This window comes from Aythya ferina (genome assembly GCF_964211825.1).
Source record: "Aythya ferina genome assembly, chromosome: 5".
Taxonomy (NCBI): Eukaryota; Metazoa; Chordata; class Aves; order Anseriformes; family Anatidae; genus Aythya; species Aythya ferina.
In genome coordinates, this window is record NC_140301.1 from 8971720 (window position 1) to 8994163 (window position 22444).

The following is a 22444-nucleotide window of genomic DNA, read 5'->3' on the forward strand; positions in this document are numbered from 1 at the left end:
TACAATACATTATGGCTTTCACAGTCAGCAGCCGCAGGTCCTTTGTAGAAGCCCAAGAAGCGCCTGTTAAGTGGTAAACCATGCTGATCCTCAGAGGCTGAGAAGCAAAGGGAGCTGTGCCGCAGACCCTCTGTTGCACACCAAGTGGCATTCCTTGCACAGGGGGAAACTTAACAGCCAAATGCTATGTTTCACATAACTAAGTCAAACATCCAGCAAGCAATCAGATCTAGTGGAAGATATCCTTGGCTTGGGTTGGAACTAGACAGTCTTGAAGGTCCCTTCCAACCCAAGTCATTCTGTGATTCTATTACAGAACCACAGAATCCACTAGGTTGGAAGAGACCTCCAAGATCACCGAGTCCAACCTCTGACCTAACACTAACAGTCCCCACTAAACCATATCCCTAAGTTCAACATCTAAACGTCTTTTAAAGACCTCCAGGGATGGTGACTCCACCACTTCGCTAGGCAGCCCATTCCAATGCTTAACAACCCTCTTGGTAAAGAAGTTCTTCATAACATCCAACCTAAAACACCCCTGGCGCAACTTTAGCCCATTCCCCCTCTCCTGTCACCAGGCACACGGGAGAATAGACCAAAAATATTACTGGCAGGATTTTTTTTTCCCCAGTGTTGGGAGAAAAACAAAACAAAAAACAAAAAACAAAAAGAGCCCTTCCCCCTTAAATTTGGGATGAACCAAGCAAACACAAACCACCACCACCTGCCTTTGTCACCTGTTTTTCGAGAGCTCAACTAGGCCTCACTTCAGTATGCATTATTTACTTTACTCGTTTTCCTAAGAGTAATGCTGTCTGGAATGAGATTTAATGACATTATGACTCAAGCACACCATTATTAACATTTCCATATGAAATTAAAATTTCAATCTCTGAATGACTTGAGCTAATCACTCGACTTAGCAAGGCAGAGTTGATTTCCTCAGCTATCTTGGAAAAAAACTTCTTTCCTCAATTATAACAAAGGACGTATTTAAGATGCAATGAAAATTTTACAACAGCTCAACTGCAAATCTAATCTGTTCTTTAATATTTATGGTCAGTGAATCCAAAAAAGTCATGTAGATGTTTTGGATACATCTTGGCTGCCAGGTGCCTACGGCAATTTTACCATAGATATTAGATAACACAACTTGTTATGAAGAGGGACCCTGGAGCAATATTAGTTGATTTCAGTATTTTTAAGTATATACTTTTAAAAATACTTTTAAAAATATTCTCCCAAGGTGCTGAGTACCAGCAAACACCACCTGAATAAACAGAGATGTGCTCAAACTCTGGGAAGAAGAAAAAAATAGTAAGAAACAGACCACGCATATTCAGATGATTTAAGATACCCATTAATTTTACACATCAAATTTGGTAGTTTAACCTTTGAATTATTTCTTTATGCAGAACAAGCCTGCACAAACCTAATCAAAACAGAATTATCTTAAATAGAAATACAAGAGAAAAAAAAATGCAAGTCTTTCCCATACTACAATTATGATCTTAAACCCCTAGTAATATTTTGTGGTAGAAAGTCTGTATTCCTGTTTGCAAACCAGAATTCAAATGTTTAATAAGAAAGCTTATCCAAAAGGCTGACTAAATAAGGCACACAGTACTAGATGGGGAGGAAATGAGTAGCTACATATATTAATTATCACCCTTTCTGGGATCACAGGCTCACTCAAGTTAAAATTTAAAGGGCTTAGATTACTTTCTGGTGAATTTTATTAGTTTTCCCCAAGAGGTGCAAAGACTAATGCTGTCACAACAGAAAAGGAGAGCATACACAGCGTCATTACAAGCTGAGTCACCCCAAAGCATTGAATCTTGCTTTATTATAACACAGACTCTTAAATAGTCTCCTGAAACACTATCATTCGTTATGCGATAGAGTGATAACAGCAAGCTAACTCAGTATTACAATAAAATGAAATCTGGCGCATCTGTGGAGTTGATCTCAGTAGGCAGACCAAGTTCCCTTGCTGGTCTCTTTGGAGATAGCAGCTGCAGGCTTCCCTTCCCCTACTGCAATAGAGAAAGATGCACAACAAAGTTGGTGAGAACTGTCTTTTTGTTGTTGCTGATGATACCATTTAGATTTGCCTGCTGAGAGCCATGCTGCAGGTGGGAAGAAGAGGTGGTTGGGCGGACATCCAAGAATTATAACCAAAAGACTTCCCTGTGCAGCTGTAGCCATCAACCTACTCTTCCCACCCTACCTCCCTCAAGTTTTTGAATTAGTTTCTCTCTGCAGTGCAAAATCTTCAAGTCCTATAGAAACTAAACTCTGAGGAGACTTTCTTGACTGTGCTTTGTTTGTACCTTGCCATTTTTTAGATCCAGTGCAGGAGCACTTTTCACTTCCTGATATCAAGGGTCTAAGCACACAGCAGTACCAGCTTCAAAACAGAACAGGTGTGCAGCCCTCCTGAACAAATCATGTATTTTAATTTGCCCGTCGTTAGGCAAGTTACGATCCCTGTATTTTTTCAGGACCCACTACAGAAGACAGCAAAGCAAGGAACTCCAGATAATTAAGGGTATGACTGGATTTTCTCCACCCCCTCAACTAACAAGCTACTCATAACTACCAACTCCCAACTTGTTTTCTTCCCTGTCCCCATTTTTCCTCTCGGGATGGAACTCACCCAGATCCTGATACTGCAAAACTTGTATGACATCTGCTGCCACTACATTTTTAATAGTCCTTCCATTGTCTTACTGCCTTCTTTAAACTGCTCTTCGCAGCAACGTGAAACACACTTGCATCAGTTAAATTTGCACAAATGAGGTCGGTTATTTCAAATCCTTCTGTAAACACTTGCTCTATAAGGACAGGCATTATTATTATGCAATAACAGGTATTTGGAGAGACTGCCTTGTGCTTATCTTAGCTGAAAGTCTTGGAAACTATTTTCCATTTTCATACACTACCTTCAAAAGTGTTGCTGTGGTTTTATTTTGGGTGAAAAGAATATTTTCAGTGAAAAGAATATTTTCAAGTGTTTTTTTTACTTCTTCAAGTATGATTTTAGTCAAATATTTTCAACAGTACTCTGGACCCGATACAGAGATTCATTTATCAAGTTTCCTATTACACATTACAGAAAATGTTTCACAAACATACATGCTCTACCAACTTTTTATTACACATTTCCTTACACAGCTTTGATCCAAAAGCTGGCTAGTCTTTTTCGTAAATTCACAATAAACACAACCAGGAAATCAGGCAAGATAAAAGTGACTGAAATAGTAGATGGTACATAGAACTCCATGGTCTGCTGAAATTAATCTCAATACCCACAGTAACACTAAAGGACCACAGAAAAAGCACAGCCTGTAATTTTAAGAATATTTTCAGAATATCTCATTACATTTGTTGTCTTTTGCAAATTTCAGTGCCTTTTTTCCTGTTTTACAGAAACTTGTCTATATAATCACTATATACATCATTGTGCTGTTGCCACAGAAAAATTAACCACACAATTTGCATGTGGCAAGATACTTCAAGCATGCTTCCCATGAAGAAGATATAGTAGGTCTACTGCTTTTTGTCAGTAGGCCTACGTTCATTTCACAATTCAAGGGAAAAATGGGTTTAAATGATAGAAACAGTTACTTAGTACATGGAATGTTGTACTTCTCCTAAACAAGCATTTAAGCATTTATCTCATGATGTAATGAATATTTTACGCCAAGCTTGGTATTTTGGCTGCACCCTACAAACTGCCTCATACAACTTGAGAACTCAGATTTTATTTTTCCAGGTCTCTTTTCAAATTCCTATTTATCTTGGAGGCACTGTGGAACACTTGAATTCTGGGAGCCTTTACTGTAAATGCATTGTTCCAGCCAAATCATTTGCAGATGGCTTTGGAAGTACTACGATAAGTTCGCTGGCCACCAACGTAGCCACGGAACTATTTATACACCACGACACTTGGAAACCCTTTGAACAAAATAGAAGTCCACGCTGCAGGGTGCTGTACAGAGAAAGGTTCTTTTTTGTCCTTAAGAGCTTAAATTCAGTGTAAGGAAAAAAAAAAAAAAAAAAAAAAAAAAAAAGTCATATGGACATGGATATAAAGAAACCAAGAGGACAACTTCAGAACAATAGATTCTGCTTTTGCACACCAGCAGTCCATCTCACCTTCATCTGATTGACTGTCACCCATTATTTGGCTAACTAGCTCCATGCAATAGGAAGGAAATAACACTCTGGCAACATCCAACAGTGGCAACAGAACTTCAGGAAGTGAGACTACTGTCTTCAAACCAATTGCAAACAACACTTCAGCGATAAAAGATCAATATAAGACTGTCAGCAGTATTTGATATTTCCTTCTTTACTTTAGAAGGCCATGCTCACACTCGTTCTCAGCTGAAAAAATATTTTGACATTTCTGTGTATGAAAATAGTAGCTGTCACAGGAACAATGATATACAGACCTGAAAGACTGAAAGGAAAGCTCATGGCAAAGCTGGATGTTTAAGAAATATCTGTCCCTTTCTAGAAGCTAGATGTCCCTAATACATTATTTCAACAACAACAACAAAGATAGCCCTTCCATGCAAGCTGGGTAGTAAAAAAGTAAAAATCAAAGAGGGTACCTCTGGCAACACGTGGCAGCTAACTTAAGAAGGTGAAAGCCAAGATCCGTTTGAGGAATAATAATACGTTTTGTTTAAAGGTAAAAAAAGTAAAATATGCTAAAAAGATCATCTGATATTAACTGTTTCTGGTGAGTCACTGAAAGACTGCAGAAAAGGGAACAGTCTCATTCATTCTTTCTCACCACCAGTTTGATCACCATTTACAGACATAAAAAGGAAAAACTTCCAGAATTGTCGTAACTTCAATGATACTCCTAGAGCTTACCATACCTCCATTCTAGACTATTCGATAAATTATATTTAATGTAACATAATAGATGTCAGCAGATTACAAGTTTTGCCATTAAATCCAAGTAGGGTACCATGTTTAGTTTTGTTCTAGCTGAAGTTTAAATATTATACATAGTGAGCTGTTTGTGCTGGACTACCAAAATAGTTTCCTAGAGTTTTGCAGTTTGTAAGAACCCTTCTTAGAAGACACTTATAAGGATAATGAAAATTTTGAAGTTTCATACTAAAACTCACTACCGTTGAAATTGTCTTATCACTACAGCTTTATGATGTGAAAGACAGTAGCCAGTGACTAATAGGAAAAAGTAAGGTGAAAATGACAATAACATACTTGCAGATGTCCAAAGACGTTCATTTAGAAAAGGTACGTTCAGCTCTTTGCTGCCTTTAAAGCTCAAGAGAACAGGGAATACTCGATCTGCCCCAAAAACTGCAAGACCTGTGGTCAAGTATGTGTGAAGAATACCAACAGACTGAGAAGGCTAAAACATAGTTTAGTAAGCTTAAGAGGGAAATTACTGGTGTGTGGATTTACTGCAACAGACTTTTCATTGAAAAGTGAGGTAGATCAGTAAAAACTAATTTGTACAATGTGTTTCCAAGAAAGGACTACCAAAGGGACTTTGTAGAAACAAGATCTAAAGCAGTAAAAGGAGACGCAATGCTAAGTGGAACTACTATTGTTTAAATCTCTGACAAACAAATTCCACAAAGATGTCAGTCGACAGGAATATTCAGTAGGAGGGTACTATCTTGATCTCACTTGTGACTCACTCTTAAAGTAACATTTACCTTCTTAGCAACCCCTGTAACTAAAATGAAAAACCAATTCACTGATTGAAAGCATAGGGAAAATGTTATCTTTCTAACTGGATTGGCAACTCCTTGCCTTAGGACATTACAAGAACTAAAGGCCCAAATCAACTTCTCATAACAGAGAATATAACTATGTTAAAACTGAGTAAAGGAAACCTTTGTGTACATAGGAGGGAAGGTAGAAAACCAAAATCCAGCATATGAACATTATGTTCCCTGTTCAAAACAGCAAAAACACATTCACAGCATTCCTAGTCATGACTTCAACTATAAAACTGAAATTGATGCAACAGTCCCAGTTCTACACCCATGTCAACATAAACTGTACCACCATTCATGCAATGAAAATCAGTCTCCATCTTGGCTTAGAATTGCTCCAATGATGCTTGCTTTAGCAAAACTCAGTTGACACACTGTGCCCTTTTGCACACTACTTATCTGCAAAATTCTACTCTTCAGAAAGAGCCGCAAATACATCATTTACTATCTTAAAAAAAAAAAAAAAAAAAAAAAAAAAAAAAAAAATTGAAGTTATGTTTTCATTTTCATTTATGCTTAAAAGGTTAGTCATATTATAAATATATCTGTTCAAGATAACACACTGGTGTTCTTATGTCTGGCATTAGTGGTTAACCATAGCACAGGAATCTCTGCAAAGAAACATATGTACACGTGAAAAAATCCCACCCCAATAATAAGGTGTTTTACGTTCATAAATATTTAAACACTCAAAAAGCCTTCAGAGACCAGTGCTCTCTAGAGTTTATAAACAGGAATAGTTTCTATTTTAAGTTCCACTTGAAAAAAAAAAAAGGCTTTTGTATCAACAACTAAAGTTGAATAAATAGTCCCTCCATTAGCCTTAATTCTTATTTAAGTACAAACTTACACAACTGAAAGAACCTTTACATGTAACATCACAATTTATACGTTCCTTGTGTGAAAATTTCATCATAGTTCTAAAGTTTAGTGATGGGACTCGATAAGTCAGTTTGATTGTTGTATTCATTGATCTTGAAGGTCTCTTTCCCAACCTAAATAATTCTATCATGATTTTTTTTTAATACCTACACACTTATGGTATCTCTTATACAAAAATAAAAGAGCAACAAGTTGATGATATAAGAACTCCTTGCTACTGTTACTAGTTAACACAACCCTCAAAATGCACAAAAACAACCTAGAAAGATTGCTTATTTGGCCCTATTGGATAAATTCAGGCATGCAGATAACAAATTTCTATTAATTTAAACAGAAAAACATCATTCAAATCGCAAAACAATTTAGATATTTCAAAAGGTGGAGCAGAGTCTTAAAGAGCACCTCTTTATTTCTCTAAACAAGTTATCACTGCACTGCACAGACCTTTCTGCTGGATAACTACTGAATCACGGATGCCAATCAATTATTTAACTCACCTGGCCTGACTGGGGGGATAAACAATTAACAACCTCCTCCAGCATCACTGGTGTGTGTAATCTTCCAAAATGTTTGCTTTCTGTGCTTTGAGACAACTCTTCAGTTTCATGTTTCTGTACGGCTTGGTCCTTTAGCTCACAGTCTGAAAAACGTTCTGCTGAAGAATGGATCCTTCTGGGCAAAGTAGCTACCTTTACCAGATTCGTTTTTACACCGTGCAGAAACAAACATTTGTGAACTTGGCGCAGCTGCCGGGATAACATTTTGGAGTTGATCAACCTAGAAAAACAGTAGACGGTGGGAATTACTTCCAAACAAATATTTTAAAAAAGAGGAAATGCTACAAGGAACCACTCCTCTCCCCTGACACTGCCAGGACTCTAGCGGTGTCCAAACACCCCAGAGATGCCCACGTTAAGTGACTGAGCACATCCCAGCGCAACCAAAGCTGGCTTTGCTCTCACTGCTCCCAGCGAGGCACCGGCTCCACAGGAGCACTCCGGCTGCCGAGCCCAATGCGTCTGTGGTTAGAAGAGGCGCAGAGGAACCAAAGAGCAGCGCTCCCAGACGTGTTTTAGTTACTGCATGCGGTAAATAATAAAAGTATGAACCGGGACACGTTAAAAACCGTTTGAAAGTTGAGCACGGGTAACAATCAGGCTTTATTTACAACATATCTCCTGCGGTAACATACTTCACGCCCTCACTTGCTGGGCGGAACACCGAACTTTGACGTGAGACCCTCTGAGGGGAGGAAAAAAAAAAAAAAAGAGAGAAAAAAACACAAAGTTGCAGCCCCGTGCTTGCACCATTAACACTGTAACCGCGGGCACGGGACACAATGTGACCCTGAAGGGACGAACTGGAGCCTGGGGGCTTTACTTTAGCCTCTCTAAAAAACTGCGTGGACGGGGAGGAGCCCAGCAGGGCTCCCCTCACACCGCTTGGGGCTGACAGAGCCCCCCCAGGGCGTCCCCCTCTCGGCTGCCCCCCTGCAGCCAGGACCCCCCCCTCCCCTCCCTTCCCCTCCCCTCCCCTCCCGGGCGCGCGCGCCCGTGGGGAGGAGCCGGGCCCAGCCCCGCGCGCAGCGCGCGCCCCCGCCACGCGCTTACCGTTGTCGCCGTCGCCCCGCTGGCGTCACGGCGGCGGCGGCCAATCAGCAGGCGGGGGGGCGCGGGCCGCTCGGGTTTGAATTCGGTCGGCCGGGCAGAGCGGCCGTTGGCGCGGGGCGGAGGTGAGGGGAGGCGAGGGGCGGCCGGCGGGGGACGGGGCGGGCGGGGTGGGGGGGGGCCGCGCTGCCGGGCCGCGGCTGGCTCCGGGCGGTCTCGCCTCGGCCCCGTGTGGGTGTTTCCCCTTTAACCGGTTTGTCGGTTGCAGGAAAGGTCCCGCTGAGGAGGCCTGGAAGGGAAAGGAAGGGCCGGCCAACCGGGATGTCTGCTGCGAGGGAGGACGATGTCTGCAGCCACGTCAAGGTGGTGGTCCGCGTCCGCCCCGAGTCGCAGAAGGAAAAAGAGGGCAACTTCAGCAAGGTTGTGCACGTCGTCGACCAGCACATCCTGGTCTTCGATCCCAAGGAGGAAGAAGTGGGCTTCTTTCACAGGAAGAAGCTGGTCCACAGGGATATTAACAAGAGGGTGAAGAAAGACCTGAAATTCGTGTTCGACGCTGTTTTTGCGGAAAGCTCGTCCCAGGTGGAAGTCTTTGAGCATACAACTAAAAGTGTCCTTGATGGCTTCCTAAATGGCTATAACTGTACAGGTAACTTTGCTATTTATTGCTTTCAATTCAAAAAATGCACTGTATTCCTTAAAGATTCTACCATTGTATCTATTTACCGTTGTATCTATCTGCTGCAGAGGCCTTAAAAAGACTGACATTTAAATAAAGTATTTTGTTTTAATTAGTAGATGAGAGAGGTTGACCCTGCTTATGGAATTTAAGATACCTACACTCTCTTTTGAAAGAGTCTTCTTGTTAGGGTTATAACAGACTTCAGAACTAGATCTGAAGTATGTGTGCTTACAAGAGGACTCTCCAGGAAAGAGTTATTCAACCATAAATTGTTTAATTGTTTTACTGAGTATGTTCATCTCTTTTATGAACTTCTCTCATCAAGAGCTTCTCTTCTTAATTGGTAAATAAAATATTGTAAGGGAAACACAATAGGTACCTGCAGTAAGTTCATGGCTTAGTGTCAAGACAGTAAAGAATTTATTCGTCATTTAAGTTGGCTGTGATAGAACTTTGAACTGAAAATGAAAAAACAAATGACATTGGAATAGTTTTCTGATGACAACAGAATCATTAAGGTTGGAAAGGACATCCAAGATCATCTGGTCCAACCATTCTCCTACCACGAGTATGACAGCTGTAAAAGGCAAAGCCCAAGTGAGAGATTGGGTTTATGAAAACAGCTGTACAATGTCATAGATACGTGAATTTTCACTTGGAGTTCATGTTCCTGATTGGCTTGACTTATTGGTACAAAGTCTGTGTTTTTCTCTTAAAATTCAGTGCTTGCGTATGGTGCAACAGGAGCTGGGAAGACTCACACGATGCTAGGTTCTCCTGAAGATCCTGGAGTCATGTATTTAACCATGATGGCACTTTATAATTGCATGGACCAAATAAAAGAAGATAAAATATGCAATGTTGCTGTGTCTTATTTAGAGGTAAGCCAGTTCCTGGATTTGGTATGTTGCATTTAATAGGGTGTATTTTTGTAAATAAGACTTCTTTTCTTATTCCCCTACTGCCTTCACCCTTCTTATAAACCATTCTGGAACTTCACAAAATCTGTCCCTGATAGGCCTGGAACTGAACTGCGGTCTGCACATTAGATATCATTTATAGGTACCTGTTACTGTCTTACAGAAGCCTTGCCAAAAAGGCTAATCTCTTCTAGCATACTAATTAAACCCTAATGATTTCTGTCTCGCTGATGAGTTGCTTTGAGCTTCTGTTAACATGTACAAAGAAAATCTTGTCAGGGCTACATTTCAGGACTTAAAGATAAAATCTTGTAGATGCTGTAATTGTGCAAGTAAATAATATCTAATACTTTTTCAATAATGTTAATTTCTGTAAAGATTTCAGGTCAGTTTTACTGTATCCCATACGAATAAAGTTTTTCAATTAGACCTGCTATGCCACTGCTTAGCTTTCTACAAATATTCCTGTTGTTCTTAGCTGTCAGCTTTTTTTTTTTTCTCCTGTCTCCATCTTTTTTTGCATCACGGTTCTGTTTTTACAAGCACCTGTCTTGGCACTGCTATAAAGCAGCAGTAGCAAAATTATTCCTATATTTTAGCTCCCACAAAGTCATAGTGGAGGAATAGTTAGTAATGGGGGGGGGAGGGAAGGTGGGAAAAAATGTGCTATTTCAAGTGCTTCCACAGACTAAGAATTAAAGCAATTAAGTGCTTTAACAGAACTATTTTTGGATTAAGTCTCACTGAAGTATATATACTATGAAGTGTAGTAGGTGATAATCAACGCTTTATATTCACGCTTGGTGCAAAAGTGTTTTTTGTAAGAACAAACTTCTTTTGTTCTTTTGCAAATAAAAACTAAAGATTATTTACTAAGGAGGAGTCCCACTTCAGTGGCCAAAAAAAATTCATGGGAAATGAATAAACAGAATATTCCAAGCTCAATGCAGGAAAGGTGTTTAGCGATAATTCTGAAGAATTAATGTTACTTGATCTTGAAGACGTATTAAAAACATGATTTCTGTTCCAACTTAATCCCGGCAATTAGAGCAGGATAGTTTTTTAAAATACTTTAAATTCCTTTCTAAAGGTCTACAATGAACAGATCCGCGATCTCCTGGTGAACTCAGGACCTCTAGCTGTTCGTGAAGATACCCAGAAAGGGGTGGTAGTTCAAGGGCTAACATTACATCAGGTATGTACATAGGTATTGAAATTCTGGAAGCCCCGTAATATGTGAGGTGAAATAATGAAGTTGTTATTGTGGATTGAAAGCTGTATGAAATTTAGCAACTTTCTTGTGTTTTATTTTTTCTGTGGCAATAATCACTAGTAACTTTGCCTGCAAGCCTAATAAATGAATTATTCAAAATCATGTTGTTAAAAAGCCACTTGGATCAATTTCTTGGATAGAAAATGATAAAACATTTTTCAAAATCATGGCTTTATCAAACAGGCACTCTTGATTTGATATTTATCTTCAGCTTGTTTGATTAATATGCCTTGGTGATGTCCTTTAAGAAATACTATCTTCAGTGCTGTCTAAGTACTCAATACCTCAGAAAACCTTGTGCCTACCTCTCAGGATTTTTCTTCTTAAATAATATACATAATTCATTTCCATAAATATTTTTTTCCAGGCAAGCACAGCATTTCTTTTATTTATTTATTTATTTATTGGCAGTTAGTGACACAACTTAGTTGATCAATCTGTTAACTAGCTCTTGTAGGCTTTTCCTCTTGCAGGTGTTTAGTGCCCATTATATGTGCTGTAGCTTTCTAGATTTCGTGTGTGTAGATTAATGATAGAAAAGCAAACAGTCACATTAGTTTGGCTCATTCTTAGAAAGCTTTCGTTTGAAAAGCTGGAAAAAGAAAACTATGTTGCTGTTTGAAGCAAGTACAAGAAAGATTGTAGCCTTTTTAAGACTTCTTTTGCTAAGTGTAGAGAACACTTGCTAGTTTATTTAAATTGTTGTGTTTTCTGGGGGAAAAAAAAAAGCCATTTAAATTTTTACAGCCATTAGGTACTTGCTTTTCATGACTTACTGTTTTTAGCTGAGTATTTGAAGAGCTTCAATTCTAAAACAGGAATTTCCGAGTAACTATACCTTCAAGTACCTCTGTTGGTTTTGGTTGTCGTTCTTAGTGTTCTTTTTTTAAGATGCATGTTGATATATCTTAAAATCAATGCAAAATCTTGTATAGTTCAGATAAACATACTTTTCTCTTTTTCACTATGCTCTACCTTTAAAGCCTAAATCAGCAGAGGAAATCCTTCAAATGTTGGATTATGGAAATAAAAATAGAACACAGCATCCCACAGATGTAAATGCATCCTCTTCTCGGTCCCATGCTGTATTTCAGGTGAGATGATATAGCAGATATACACAAGTATTACTATAAGCTTTACTTACTGTCAAAACTTGAATAAAGCAGAAGCTTTTTTTGAAACTGTATCAAACCTTAATTTTGACACACAGAGTTAACTGTTCCTATTGAATTCTTATCCCATGTAAATGTTCCAGAGTGATTAAATTTTGAAGAAGTAAATTCAATGAAAAGCTCTCCAATTGCAATAATTCAAACTGCAGACCTTGAAAAAAATACCTTTTCTCTAAAACTGTTTTGAGCCTTGAATGTACTTTCCTATTATAATTTTTATACATCAAAAAGCCATCTATCCTTTTTTTGCTCAGGATTTTTTATACAGCGAACATCTTACAGAATATCACTATACATCGGACTATAAACTGAGTGTCTCAAGCAGTACTTAGCAATCCTACTTATTTTGGTTAATGATGATTTTTCATACTACAAGTTTACTAAATGTTTCAGTCTGCATCAAATTTTAGAACAAGTAAAGTGGTTTTTATACACAAAATATTTGAGTGACATATTCTTGGGCGATCAAAATCAAGTGTATATTGTTGAATTCTGTAGATGAGGGTTTTGCAGGTGTTCTACAAAAGTGCTAGAATTGAAGATATCTCTAAATATTGCTGTTTGCAAACCACCACCTTGTCGTTCTGACTTGTCTTAAATACAAACCATTGTAGAATAATGCTTTAGAAATGGGTCCTGTTAGCTAAAAGCTCTTGATCCTTTGATCCTCTTGCCTACTGCAGAATACACTGTCATCTATCATTTATATGTTGCTCTTCTGTGTTGCTGAATATTATAAGCAAATTTGAGATCTGGTAGTTGCATTACAGCTCAAATAGAATCTAACTGTTAGGCAGGCCCTAACCATACCTGGAGACTGAGGCAATGTGTAGTAACTATAGTCAAAAGTTTATATTTTGATGTAGAAATGGTAATGCAAATAGCTGTAAAATAAGTATTCCAGAGCTTTTGTGTCAATACTAATGAAAAAAATCTTAGTAAGGGCCAGTAAATGTTCTACATAGTTCAGAATTAATGCAGCAAAAGTCATTACCACTCTAAAAGCTTCTGTTTTCCTATATATGTTAGGCTTCTCTTTGAAATTGTCTTTTCTGTTAATTTTCTCTGAGGTCTTGCCTGTGGTCGTAAATTTAAGGCAATGACTTCTCACCAAATTTAGGTCAATAGCTGCATTGTCACCTGCGTGTGCCATCTTTAATAAGGCACAAAGTGCAGTGCCACAGAAAGAGATCAGAGCATGAGCTGCTGATTTGTCTCTTTGCTTTGGGCTGAAGTGTCTTGCCTTTCTCACCTTCACTTGGCAGCACACAGTTGATTGTTGTATCTGGCAGGCTTTGGATTCTTCTCAGTTTGTTTCTAAAAATAGCAGGCAATTAAATAAAGTAGATGTTGCGGCTTAGTTGTATTTTAACAAGAAGGCAAGCAATTAGGTGAATAGGGATTGTTGGAGAATTCATCTTCTCCAGCCTACATTCTGTTTACTCTGGCAAATAGATCTCAGTGTAGATGTATTTACTTGTTAGCAAAATCTGCTTATTCACCAAATAAAACAAGCTATATTGACAGAATTAGTGTATTTGTATTTTGCCACAAGTTTGTTTGAATGTATGACCAAAAAAAATGCATTGGTATGCTTAAGCAGACTTTTTTTAATTTCATTATTACAAACTAATTCTGGCTTAGAGAGCAAATATGAAGAAAATATATATGCTTGCAGATGAATTGATCGTTTACTAGTTGGTAGGTAATAAGTCAAAACACAACAATCTTTGTTTTGATTATATCTAGATATTGTATGAACAGCAAATATTTCAGTGTATGTATACATAAAAAATATTTAGCAAGTGGCTTGTTCGTAATACATTGAACAAAAGTGGTGTGTTCATTGATTTTTTTTTATTTTTTTTTGTAATACCACTCAGAAGTTCTGAAGTAGCTTCAATTTCTTGTGTATAATAAATACACTATAAACTGGTGTGGTACACCAGAAAACAAATAATTCTTCAAATGTTTACAAAATACTGTTAAAGCATCTGACTTGAAAAAGCAAAAAGAAACACAGGTCTTCTCAGGTTCAAACTCTGTCATGAGGTAAAAGGGGTTTCATCATAAAAAAATTGGTATCGCCATGTACTTAGCATTCATCCTGATGCACAGTTCATTCACAAAAACATTCAGACTGATTTTGTTCAAGGCTGGCACCAACAGATTAGTGTAGCTAGCAGAAACTTTCTTTGGTGTTCATTGCTGTATTTCTCATCCAATTAATTATTGTAATGAGATAATGCTTGTTTTGTTTATTCTGCCTTTTGAGATAGTCTAGCTGTCAACAAAGGTATTTAATTGTTTTCTCTTAAATGTTCCTTTCTGTCAAGTGATTAAGTTATTGCTTGAAGTCATGATTTCTTTTGTTAGGTAATTGTATCCTAAATGTATGAGTTATATAAATATCTACTAATGTGAGTCTTCAAAGTAAAAAATAAGCTGGTGCAGCCTTTGAGTACAGCTCACTTAACAATGAATGGGGTGCCTTTAAAAAATGAACACCTTTCAGAGTTGAAAGCATATTAGTGTGGTATACAAAGTGACGAAGAATAAAGCTGTTTTAGTTACCTAATTAATTTGAAGCTCACCAATCTGCCACTGTTGTAAGGCCACAGCCAGTCATTTGCTTATTCCCCCACAGTGGAATATAGGAGAGAATCAGAAGGGCAAAGGTGTGTGGGGCAGGCCACCTTGTGGTTTGAGATAAAGTCATTTAGGTAACAGATGCAAAAAAGCAAAGTAAAAGCAGTCAGGTTCCACCAACAGACTGCTGTCCAAGTACTCCTAAAGCACTGACTATTTTGGAGAAACACACTATTTCATTGCTGAGAGTGACATTGTGTGGCATGGAATATCTTGCCGGTTGCTTCAGGTTGGCTGTTCTGGCTATGTTCCTTTCCAGGTTCTTGAACACCCCAAACCAACTAGCAGGGCTGTGCAGACAGAGAAGGCCTTGCTTTTGCTGAACAAAACATTGGTGTTAACCATTGGTGTGTTAGCAACATGGTTACAGTTGATCAGCTTTCCCAGATTTGAAAGAAAACAATTTTCTTCACAGCAGACCATGCGTTAACTATGTCCCAGACAAGCCCAGTGCAACCACACTCAGCTTTTCTTTTTCTTACTAGTACCTGAAGCAGATGAATGCAAGGTTAGTCTTAGAAATAGTTTTGCTGTGTTCTGTTCTATTGTTCTGTTAGGCCAAACTGCCAGTTGCTGAGTACAGAAAGGTTTAACTTATGTTCTTAAAAGTATTTCAGAGGCTGTTTCTGAAGACAGCTGTTGGATTGTAAAACCAACTTACTGCTTAGAGTAATAAGACTGGTTAGTGGTTACTTTTTAATTTGATCTTTTTTTTTTCCCTTGTAGATTTATCTAAGGCAGCAAGACAAAACAGCTAGTATTAGTCAAAACGTTCGCATTGCCAAAATGTCCCTCATTGACCTGGCAGGATCTGAACGTGCCAGTGCTACAAAAGCCAAGGGGGCTCGTTTTAGAGAAGGAGCAAATATTAACCGCTCCCTTCTAGCTCTTGGAAATGTCATTAACGCCTTGGCTGATCCAAAGGTATGTACCAATATCCTGTGCAGTCTTCACCTCCTAGTGTTTTGAAAACCCTTAATGCTTACTATGTTTAAAAACATGACCCTTTGTGGTATCTTTGACTCCTACTGTATCTTCAGAATTTCTTAGTAGGATATCCTCATGAAATATATCAGGAAATGTACATGTAAGGTATATATTAGTCTTTCTACTTGTAAGAATCTGTGTAGTTGGGGGGTGGGGAGGTTACATATTTTAAGACACAGAAGTGTCTTAAAATACCTAGTTGCTGAATCATCTGATGCAACTTAACTTGTTCCAGTAGTTCCAATGCCAACAGTAACTTCCACTTGAAAGAGAAGCAATATGTTCTAAGTATCCTTATGCATTTCCCTTCTGCTGATAGTGATGGTTGGAACAAGCATACTTTTAATTAATGGATAATTGATAAGTCAGAAGCTTACTTACGTGTAGTAAACTACAGGGAGATTTTTCATGGATAAGAATATGGGTAAATGTCTTGGTTGCTTACACTCAGAGCAGCAATACTAAGGCTTTACATAAATTTGGATTCTGTGGATTCTGAGGCTGTAGTGCTGTGAATAGGTACTTCAGTATTTTATAATCTGGTCTAGCAAAATTCTTCAGTTTATCAATTTGTTTGAAGAATATTTAACATCTTAAGATAACTCAAGATTATGCATTGCTCAATTATGAAAATAGAACCCTTCTAAAGCCTGAAATCCAGGGAAGCTCTCCTTGAATATTAGGGATTATTTGGTTGATATTTCTCACTTGATCATTTCCCTTCAAGATTTCCTTGTGGATTTTCAACTTTATCTTCTGGATAGCTGAATGAAGAAAGCCCTGATGGGAAAGCATTCTCAAAAACAGTTTCCTTAAGATAGTTGAACATACCTGCTTTCCTTACCCACATTTTCCAAAATCTAGTATGCGTAGAGAAACTTGCATAAGTAAATCCTGGAAAAGACAGATTTTCCAGAGGCTTATGCTTTTAGTTTTAGGGCAATCTGCTGTGTTGGTGAAATTTAGCAGTATGTTGTGATAACTAAAAGTTTGTTTCATGCAGTGTTTTTTGCTCTCTTACTGGCAATTTAAACATAAGATCTCTTTGGTTTCTTGTTGAACTTCTCTTACCTCTTAATTCTTTCTGTTATGTAAAACACAATTTACATGATAATATGAATTAATGAGTAGCTTCCTAAGCAATTTTTCAACATACTGCTAATTCATTTGAGAATTGACTTTGTAAACTTGGCAGAAGGGAGGTATGTTTTGTGTATGGGTGTCAACCTCTTTAACTTCCAATTTCCAACTTTTAACATAAAATAATCAGAAGTATCCTTTTTTTGGGGGGGAGGGGGGATGGAAGGAACACCTGAGACTTTGGCAAATGTATTTTTGGGAAAACTTCCTTCTTTTTCCTCACCTCTATTTATAATTGAACACTTTGACTTAATGTGCATAGTACTGTCAGCAGCATGAGAAATGAAAAAACTGAAATGTTGAGACGTAGCTGTCAAATGTTTCTACCGAGACGCATACATGTGCCAGGAAGAGGCTTCATAGACATGCTTGCTTTCCTGTTGCACCAGTACTCACTTTTGTAATTCTGTATACTTGGATTACTGTAAGCAGTTTCTCCTATTTGTTTTAGGATTGGTTCACTACAGTATATTTTAATACTGCTGCTAATGTTCTTACCTGTCAGTTAAAGTATGCCTTTTTTTCCAGTGTTCTCATCCTTGTATACTTCTGTACTTTTTTGTACCTTGTCTAGTCTTTCCTTTTATTAGGGAGAGCCTTGAATTTTCTTTACTTATTCTGTAGAACATGCTATGTTCTTTTCATCTTCATTTTCCCTCTTAGTTGCTTCTGATTGTAAACTGTCTTGCAAGGAGTCCACGCTGAATCTTTATATTTCCTTTTGTCTCCCTAAATTTCCTGTTTTCAACAAAACTTTGTGAAGTGTCCTTATTGTAATATCATTTTGGGCAGGATCTGGGAAGTACAAGTCATTATTTTAAGCAGAAGAAAAGCAACATGCAAATAAAAAATATGCAGAATGTTACCTGTTCAGTACAAATAAATATTTAGTACAAAAAATTATAGGCATTCAAAATATTTAAAGGTAGCGATAAGGTTATCTTAGCAGAATTAAAATGAAAATGGTTAAGGGGGATGCTCACAGAAGTTATTTTACTGGTTGCAGTTGCTTTCCATTTTGGTCATTCAAGCCAAGGAAAAAAAAGAATTGGAGGGTGTGTATTACTGCTGGGGCTAGGGAACAAATCTGCTGTCTAGCCAACTGGACAGGAATCTTCCAGATAAACTGCCTTCATTTCTTCCCCAAATTGCAATCCTTTATCGAAATTTTGATGTATGTACAGGAAAGCTTTCTTTGCTATTGTGGAATGGTTTCCAAAGGTATGGGTCATACTGTACACCAAGATCTAAGTTAATAGAGGGTTTCAAGAGAACTTGTTCTGTTGTCTGCTGGATTAGTTAAATGTGAGAGCTACTAGCAGAGCTATGAAGAACAGAGTAGGATGTCCCTTTAGGTGATAGTGAGTTGTTAAATCAACTTACAAAACTTCCTCAACAGTACAGTCCAGTCAAAGGGGTAGTCCTCTCAGGTCTTCCTGCCTTCAGATAGTTCTTAACACTTCCTTGCTGGCGTTAGCAGTCATGAAGCCACACAATTAAATTAGGAAATGACGTTTTCGTTTTGGGTTCTGTTTGTTTGCGTTTGTTTTGAAGGGGTAGAGGTGGTACTCACTGTAGATTTGATTTTTGTGTTCTTCTACCTGCTTTGTTCGTGGTAGTGAATTAGACTCTTGATCTGGATCACCAGCTCAACGGAAAGAGTGGGAATAATTGTGTGGGAGGATGACAAAACATCATGAACTTTTACTAAACTCAAGTTCAGTGTTTACAGCTTACACCCCTTGGTCAGCTAGCGATTTCTACTCTCAAATATGCCAGGGAAAATGATCAAAGCTTTTATTTCCCTTATTGCTGCCAGGAAAAGCTGAAGGTTCTCCTCGCTACCCTGTTGGAGTGGGAGGAAGAATTTAGGGCCTGTACCGATGGCATGTTGACTTAGTTGATGTAGGTGGCTGCTCCTTACCAACCTTCACTGTGAGATGGTTATTCTGTAAATGTGACTTCAAAAAAAAAAAAGCCTTATAAGGCAAACTTTGGGTTGCCTGGAGATGTTGTAGATTCTCTATCCTTGTAGATAATCAAAACCTAACTGGGCATAGACCTTGGTAGCTTGCTCTAGCTGATCCTGCTTTGAGCAGCAGGGTCTTGAAAGATCCTTCCAACCTCAATCATTGTGAAATGAAATTACGTGAACTGAAAATAGTTTTTGCATAGCCTTCTAGCGTAGCCTACCTTTTCTGTTGGTTTCTTACATCACAGAAACTGTTATGGATCCAGATACTAGAAAGTAACCTGGCTAATACTTGTGTTATAAAGGTATTAAACAGTTTCAACAGGAGATAACACTCAAACAATCCACTTGAAAGGTAATTTCGAAGAAGATGACTTATGTAAAAGGAAAGTTCCAAGGCTGTTTGTTGTATTTAATGGTGTTGATGACATTGTAAACAAACATTTGAACAGATGGATATGTAAAATACAATTGTTTAATCCATAAAAAATCATTTCTTTCTAGAGCAAAAAACAGCATATTCCTTATCGAAACAGCAAGCTCACACGTTTATTGAAAGATTCCCTTGGAGGAAATTGCCGAACAATAATGATAGCTGCTGTTAGTCCATCTTCTATGTTCTATGATGATACTTATAATACTCTTAAGTATGCAAACCGAGCAAAGGATATTAAATCTTCCGTGAGTATATTGATATTTATTGATCATATGTCAAAGTATTATGTATTCTTGAGGGAGGGAGAGTTATTTCTTTCGAAAAGTAATTTTAATTGACTTAATTTTTGTCTCAAAATTTTGTTGCGTTAGGTTGTTGCTGCAGTCTACTCCTCATTATCTGGGTGTTCATTACTGAGGCAGCTGCTAGTTTGCGAGATCTTGTCTTGTGAGCCTCAAACCTAAAAATAATAGTCATATGGTAAAGTTGACAGCCAATTTCAGTATAGTACTATTATGTTCTTGAAGAACTGTAAAGCACATGCAAGATGTGCTAGCAGTTGTACAAGAGCAAGTCCAGTTTTGCCACAACTAGAATTCAGCTGGAGCTAAGAAGCTCAATGAGATAGTATTGATAAATGAAAAGCTGTTGCAGCATCATGTCTTCTGGTCTGTAGTACCACAAACAACACTTCTGGTCTATATGTTTTGTCTTTTTTCATAATCCCTTGTATTGTAACACCTGAATTTGCTTTACATAATATAGTCTTGACTGCAGTTTCCATCTATTTCATCTCTTCTCCGGTTTGTTGCCTAATAATGTAAAGGTAACTTGTATAATGAAATTCACAAGGCATGTATGAAATGATAAAACTAGTCTAAATAAATGCAAAATGTGCTTGCATCTGTAAATGTAATTATTACTGCTGTTCTGAGGGAAATTGCTGCCACGGGTATGCAGCCAATTACTACAAAAGCTAAGAGGCTCATAGTTCTCTTGAGCAAGTCAGGAATGTTTTCATCCCTTTTCTCATAGTATACTACAAATATAATTATGTAGCATTTAAACATAATGTATTTGTTTTACAGGGAAGCATGAAGGCACCTTCATAAATTCTAATTCTTTCCTTTCTTTAACAGTTGAAGAGCAACATTGTTAGTTTTGACAGCCACATAAGCCAATACGTTAAAATTTGCAATGAACAGAAGAAAGAGGTATGTCAAAAATTATTGTTAAAAGGTTGAAATACTAATTATTATGAGTTAGAACTTAAAAAAAAAAAAAAAGTCATGGTTTTAAACCTATAAGGTAAGTATTGTCCTAATGTTCCCGTTTAGGCTTTTGAGGTAAGGGATGTTCTGTTTTTCAAAAAGAATAAAACTTAATGCTATTTATGAAGTGTTTCAAGATAAATGTGTAGAAAGATGGTCTTAAAAAAATCAGAAAAATTCTAACTAAGAGGTACCTTTTTGTTTAAGATCATAATGTTGAAAGAGAAACTGAGAGCATATGAAGAAAAGAAAGCAAGTGTTCTTGAAAATTCCAATGCTGCAGTACTTTCAAACCATCAGCAAGAGGAAATAAAAAGGTAAACTGATCGCATTAAGATCACTTTAAAACTGGAGTTGGCATGACTTATAGAACTATTTGTAGAATAAATGTTTGTCTTAAGTCTTAGCCTATTTTGAGTCAATACTTAGCAGTATTACCATGGAATGATTTTAAGTTATCTTGAGCTCCGATCTAATTTCTGCTGTTTTTCTTGCATTTTTGGAAAGACCCTCATCTGGAAGTCCTATCTTTCTAAAAGAGAGCTAGTAAAAACTGAATTGTGTATGTATGCACATATGGTTGTGTCCTACTAGAGAAAATTCAGTGTTCGGGAAAGTTTTGGTAGCAAAAATATTAACGGTGATTCTTGTCTGTATCTGTGGGAGATTTGCATATCCTTAAATTCAGAGTACTTGAAAAAAATTGTTAGAGCATAGTAAGCAGTAGAACTGCATGATGAGGATTTTATTGTTAAGCCTAACAAAATTATAAAATAATTAAGATATTATTTCGTCAAGTAATGACATCATATCAATTTGGGGCAGTGTAAGAAGGGACTGAAGTCAATTTTCTTCCATGTGTCAGACTTGGTTTCCCAGCAGTTCTCTTCTGGGCAAAAGGCTTTCTAACTGAGGTTAGTACTACACGCACTCCAAGGTGTCAAACCTCTCATTCAGGTTATGAAAACTGCATTCTCAAAGGAACGCAGTTTCAAAGTCAGGTTGATGCTTCTGACAGTTTTTCTGCATATTTCTGTGTAGTATGAGTCTTCAAGGTTAATTTAATTTCTGGCTATTTGAGCTTTATTTCATCCTATGTGAGATGAGAAATAGTTGAGGGCAAGGTCTCGACAACGTTTCTTGAATGTTCTGGATGTGTTCCATGCCAAGATATGTTAATAAGTGGATATTTCAAAACATTACAAAAATCACAGAGACACATGCAAGAAATTGGCAATAAAGTGGATTTGTACACTCTTTTCCTCACAAGGATCTTTTCACGTTGGTCCTACTCAGAGTGTGAATGATCAGTTGATTACCCCACATTGATTTACAGGTTCTGACAGGATTCTGCTACTTTCTCCCTTCTGTTTGGCACAGAGTAGAAAGACTTACTGCAGCTTAGTGTTTCAGTATGTCTTTCTATGACTTCTGCTTCCAGTGTGATCTGGACAAGATGAACTAATTAGTTGCTTCTCCAAACCCAGATGTCTTTCCCACTCCACCTGGGTAGAGCTTGGAGATTTGTTGTCTGCCAGACCTTCAAGTCTTGATCCTGTTGAGGTAGGCAACGCACACGGGTTTTGGAGCTGCCACCTACAGGCCTGTGAGCTCTCCAAAACTAGGTAGTCCAGAGATGTACTCTTATCCTGGATGTTCTTACAGGATCATTCTGTGAT

The 22444-nt window shown here is 37.8% G+C and overlaps 2 protein-coding genes across 5 annotated transcripts in view; one reads left to right on the forward strand and one right to left on the reverse strand.

Annotated features, from left to right (window-relative positions):
• METTL15 (methyltransferase 15, mitochondrial 12S rRNA N4-cytidine) overlaps positions 1-8323 on the reverse strand; it is a 95556-nt gene extending 87233 nt beyond the window's left edge. Inside the window, exons 1-3 of one of the 4 annotated variants that reach the window (XM_084520754.1) lie at positions 8018-8067; positions 7849-7898; positions 7154-7433 (exon numbers count right to left, since the gene is read on the reverse strand). In XM_084520754.1, coding sequence (XP_084376880.1) covers positions 7154-7417 — 264 coding nt within the window. In that variant the 5' untranslated portion in view covers positions 7418-7433; positions 7849-7898; positions 8018-8067. Of the gene's footprint in view, positions 1-7153; positions 7434-7824; positions 8082-8266 lie in introns of those variants that run through there. The other 3 variants (XM_084520755.1, XM_084520753.1, XM_084520752.1) reach the window with 3 other exon arrangements.
• Positions 8311-22444, forward strand: part of KIF18A (kinesin family member 18A) — a 35521-nt gene continuing 21387 nt past the window's right edge. Inside the window, exons 1-9 of the mRNA XM_084520751.1 lie at positions 8311-8388; positions 8532-8912; positions 9669-9826; positions 10956-11060; positions 12122-12232; positions 15686-15883; positions 19563-19739; positions 20634-20708; positions 20973-21082. Coding sequence (XP_084376877.1) covers positions 8585-8912; positions 9669-9826; positions 10956-11060; positions 12122-12232; positions 15686-15883; positions 19563-19739; positions 20634-20708; positions 20973-21082 — 1262 coding nt within the window. The 5' untranslated portion in view covers positions 8311-8388; positions 8532-8584. The remainder of the gene's footprint in view (positions 8389-8531; positions 8913-9668; positions 9827-10955; positions 11061-12121; positions 12233-15685; positions 15884-19562; positions 19740-20633; positions 20709-20972; positions 21083-22444) is intronic.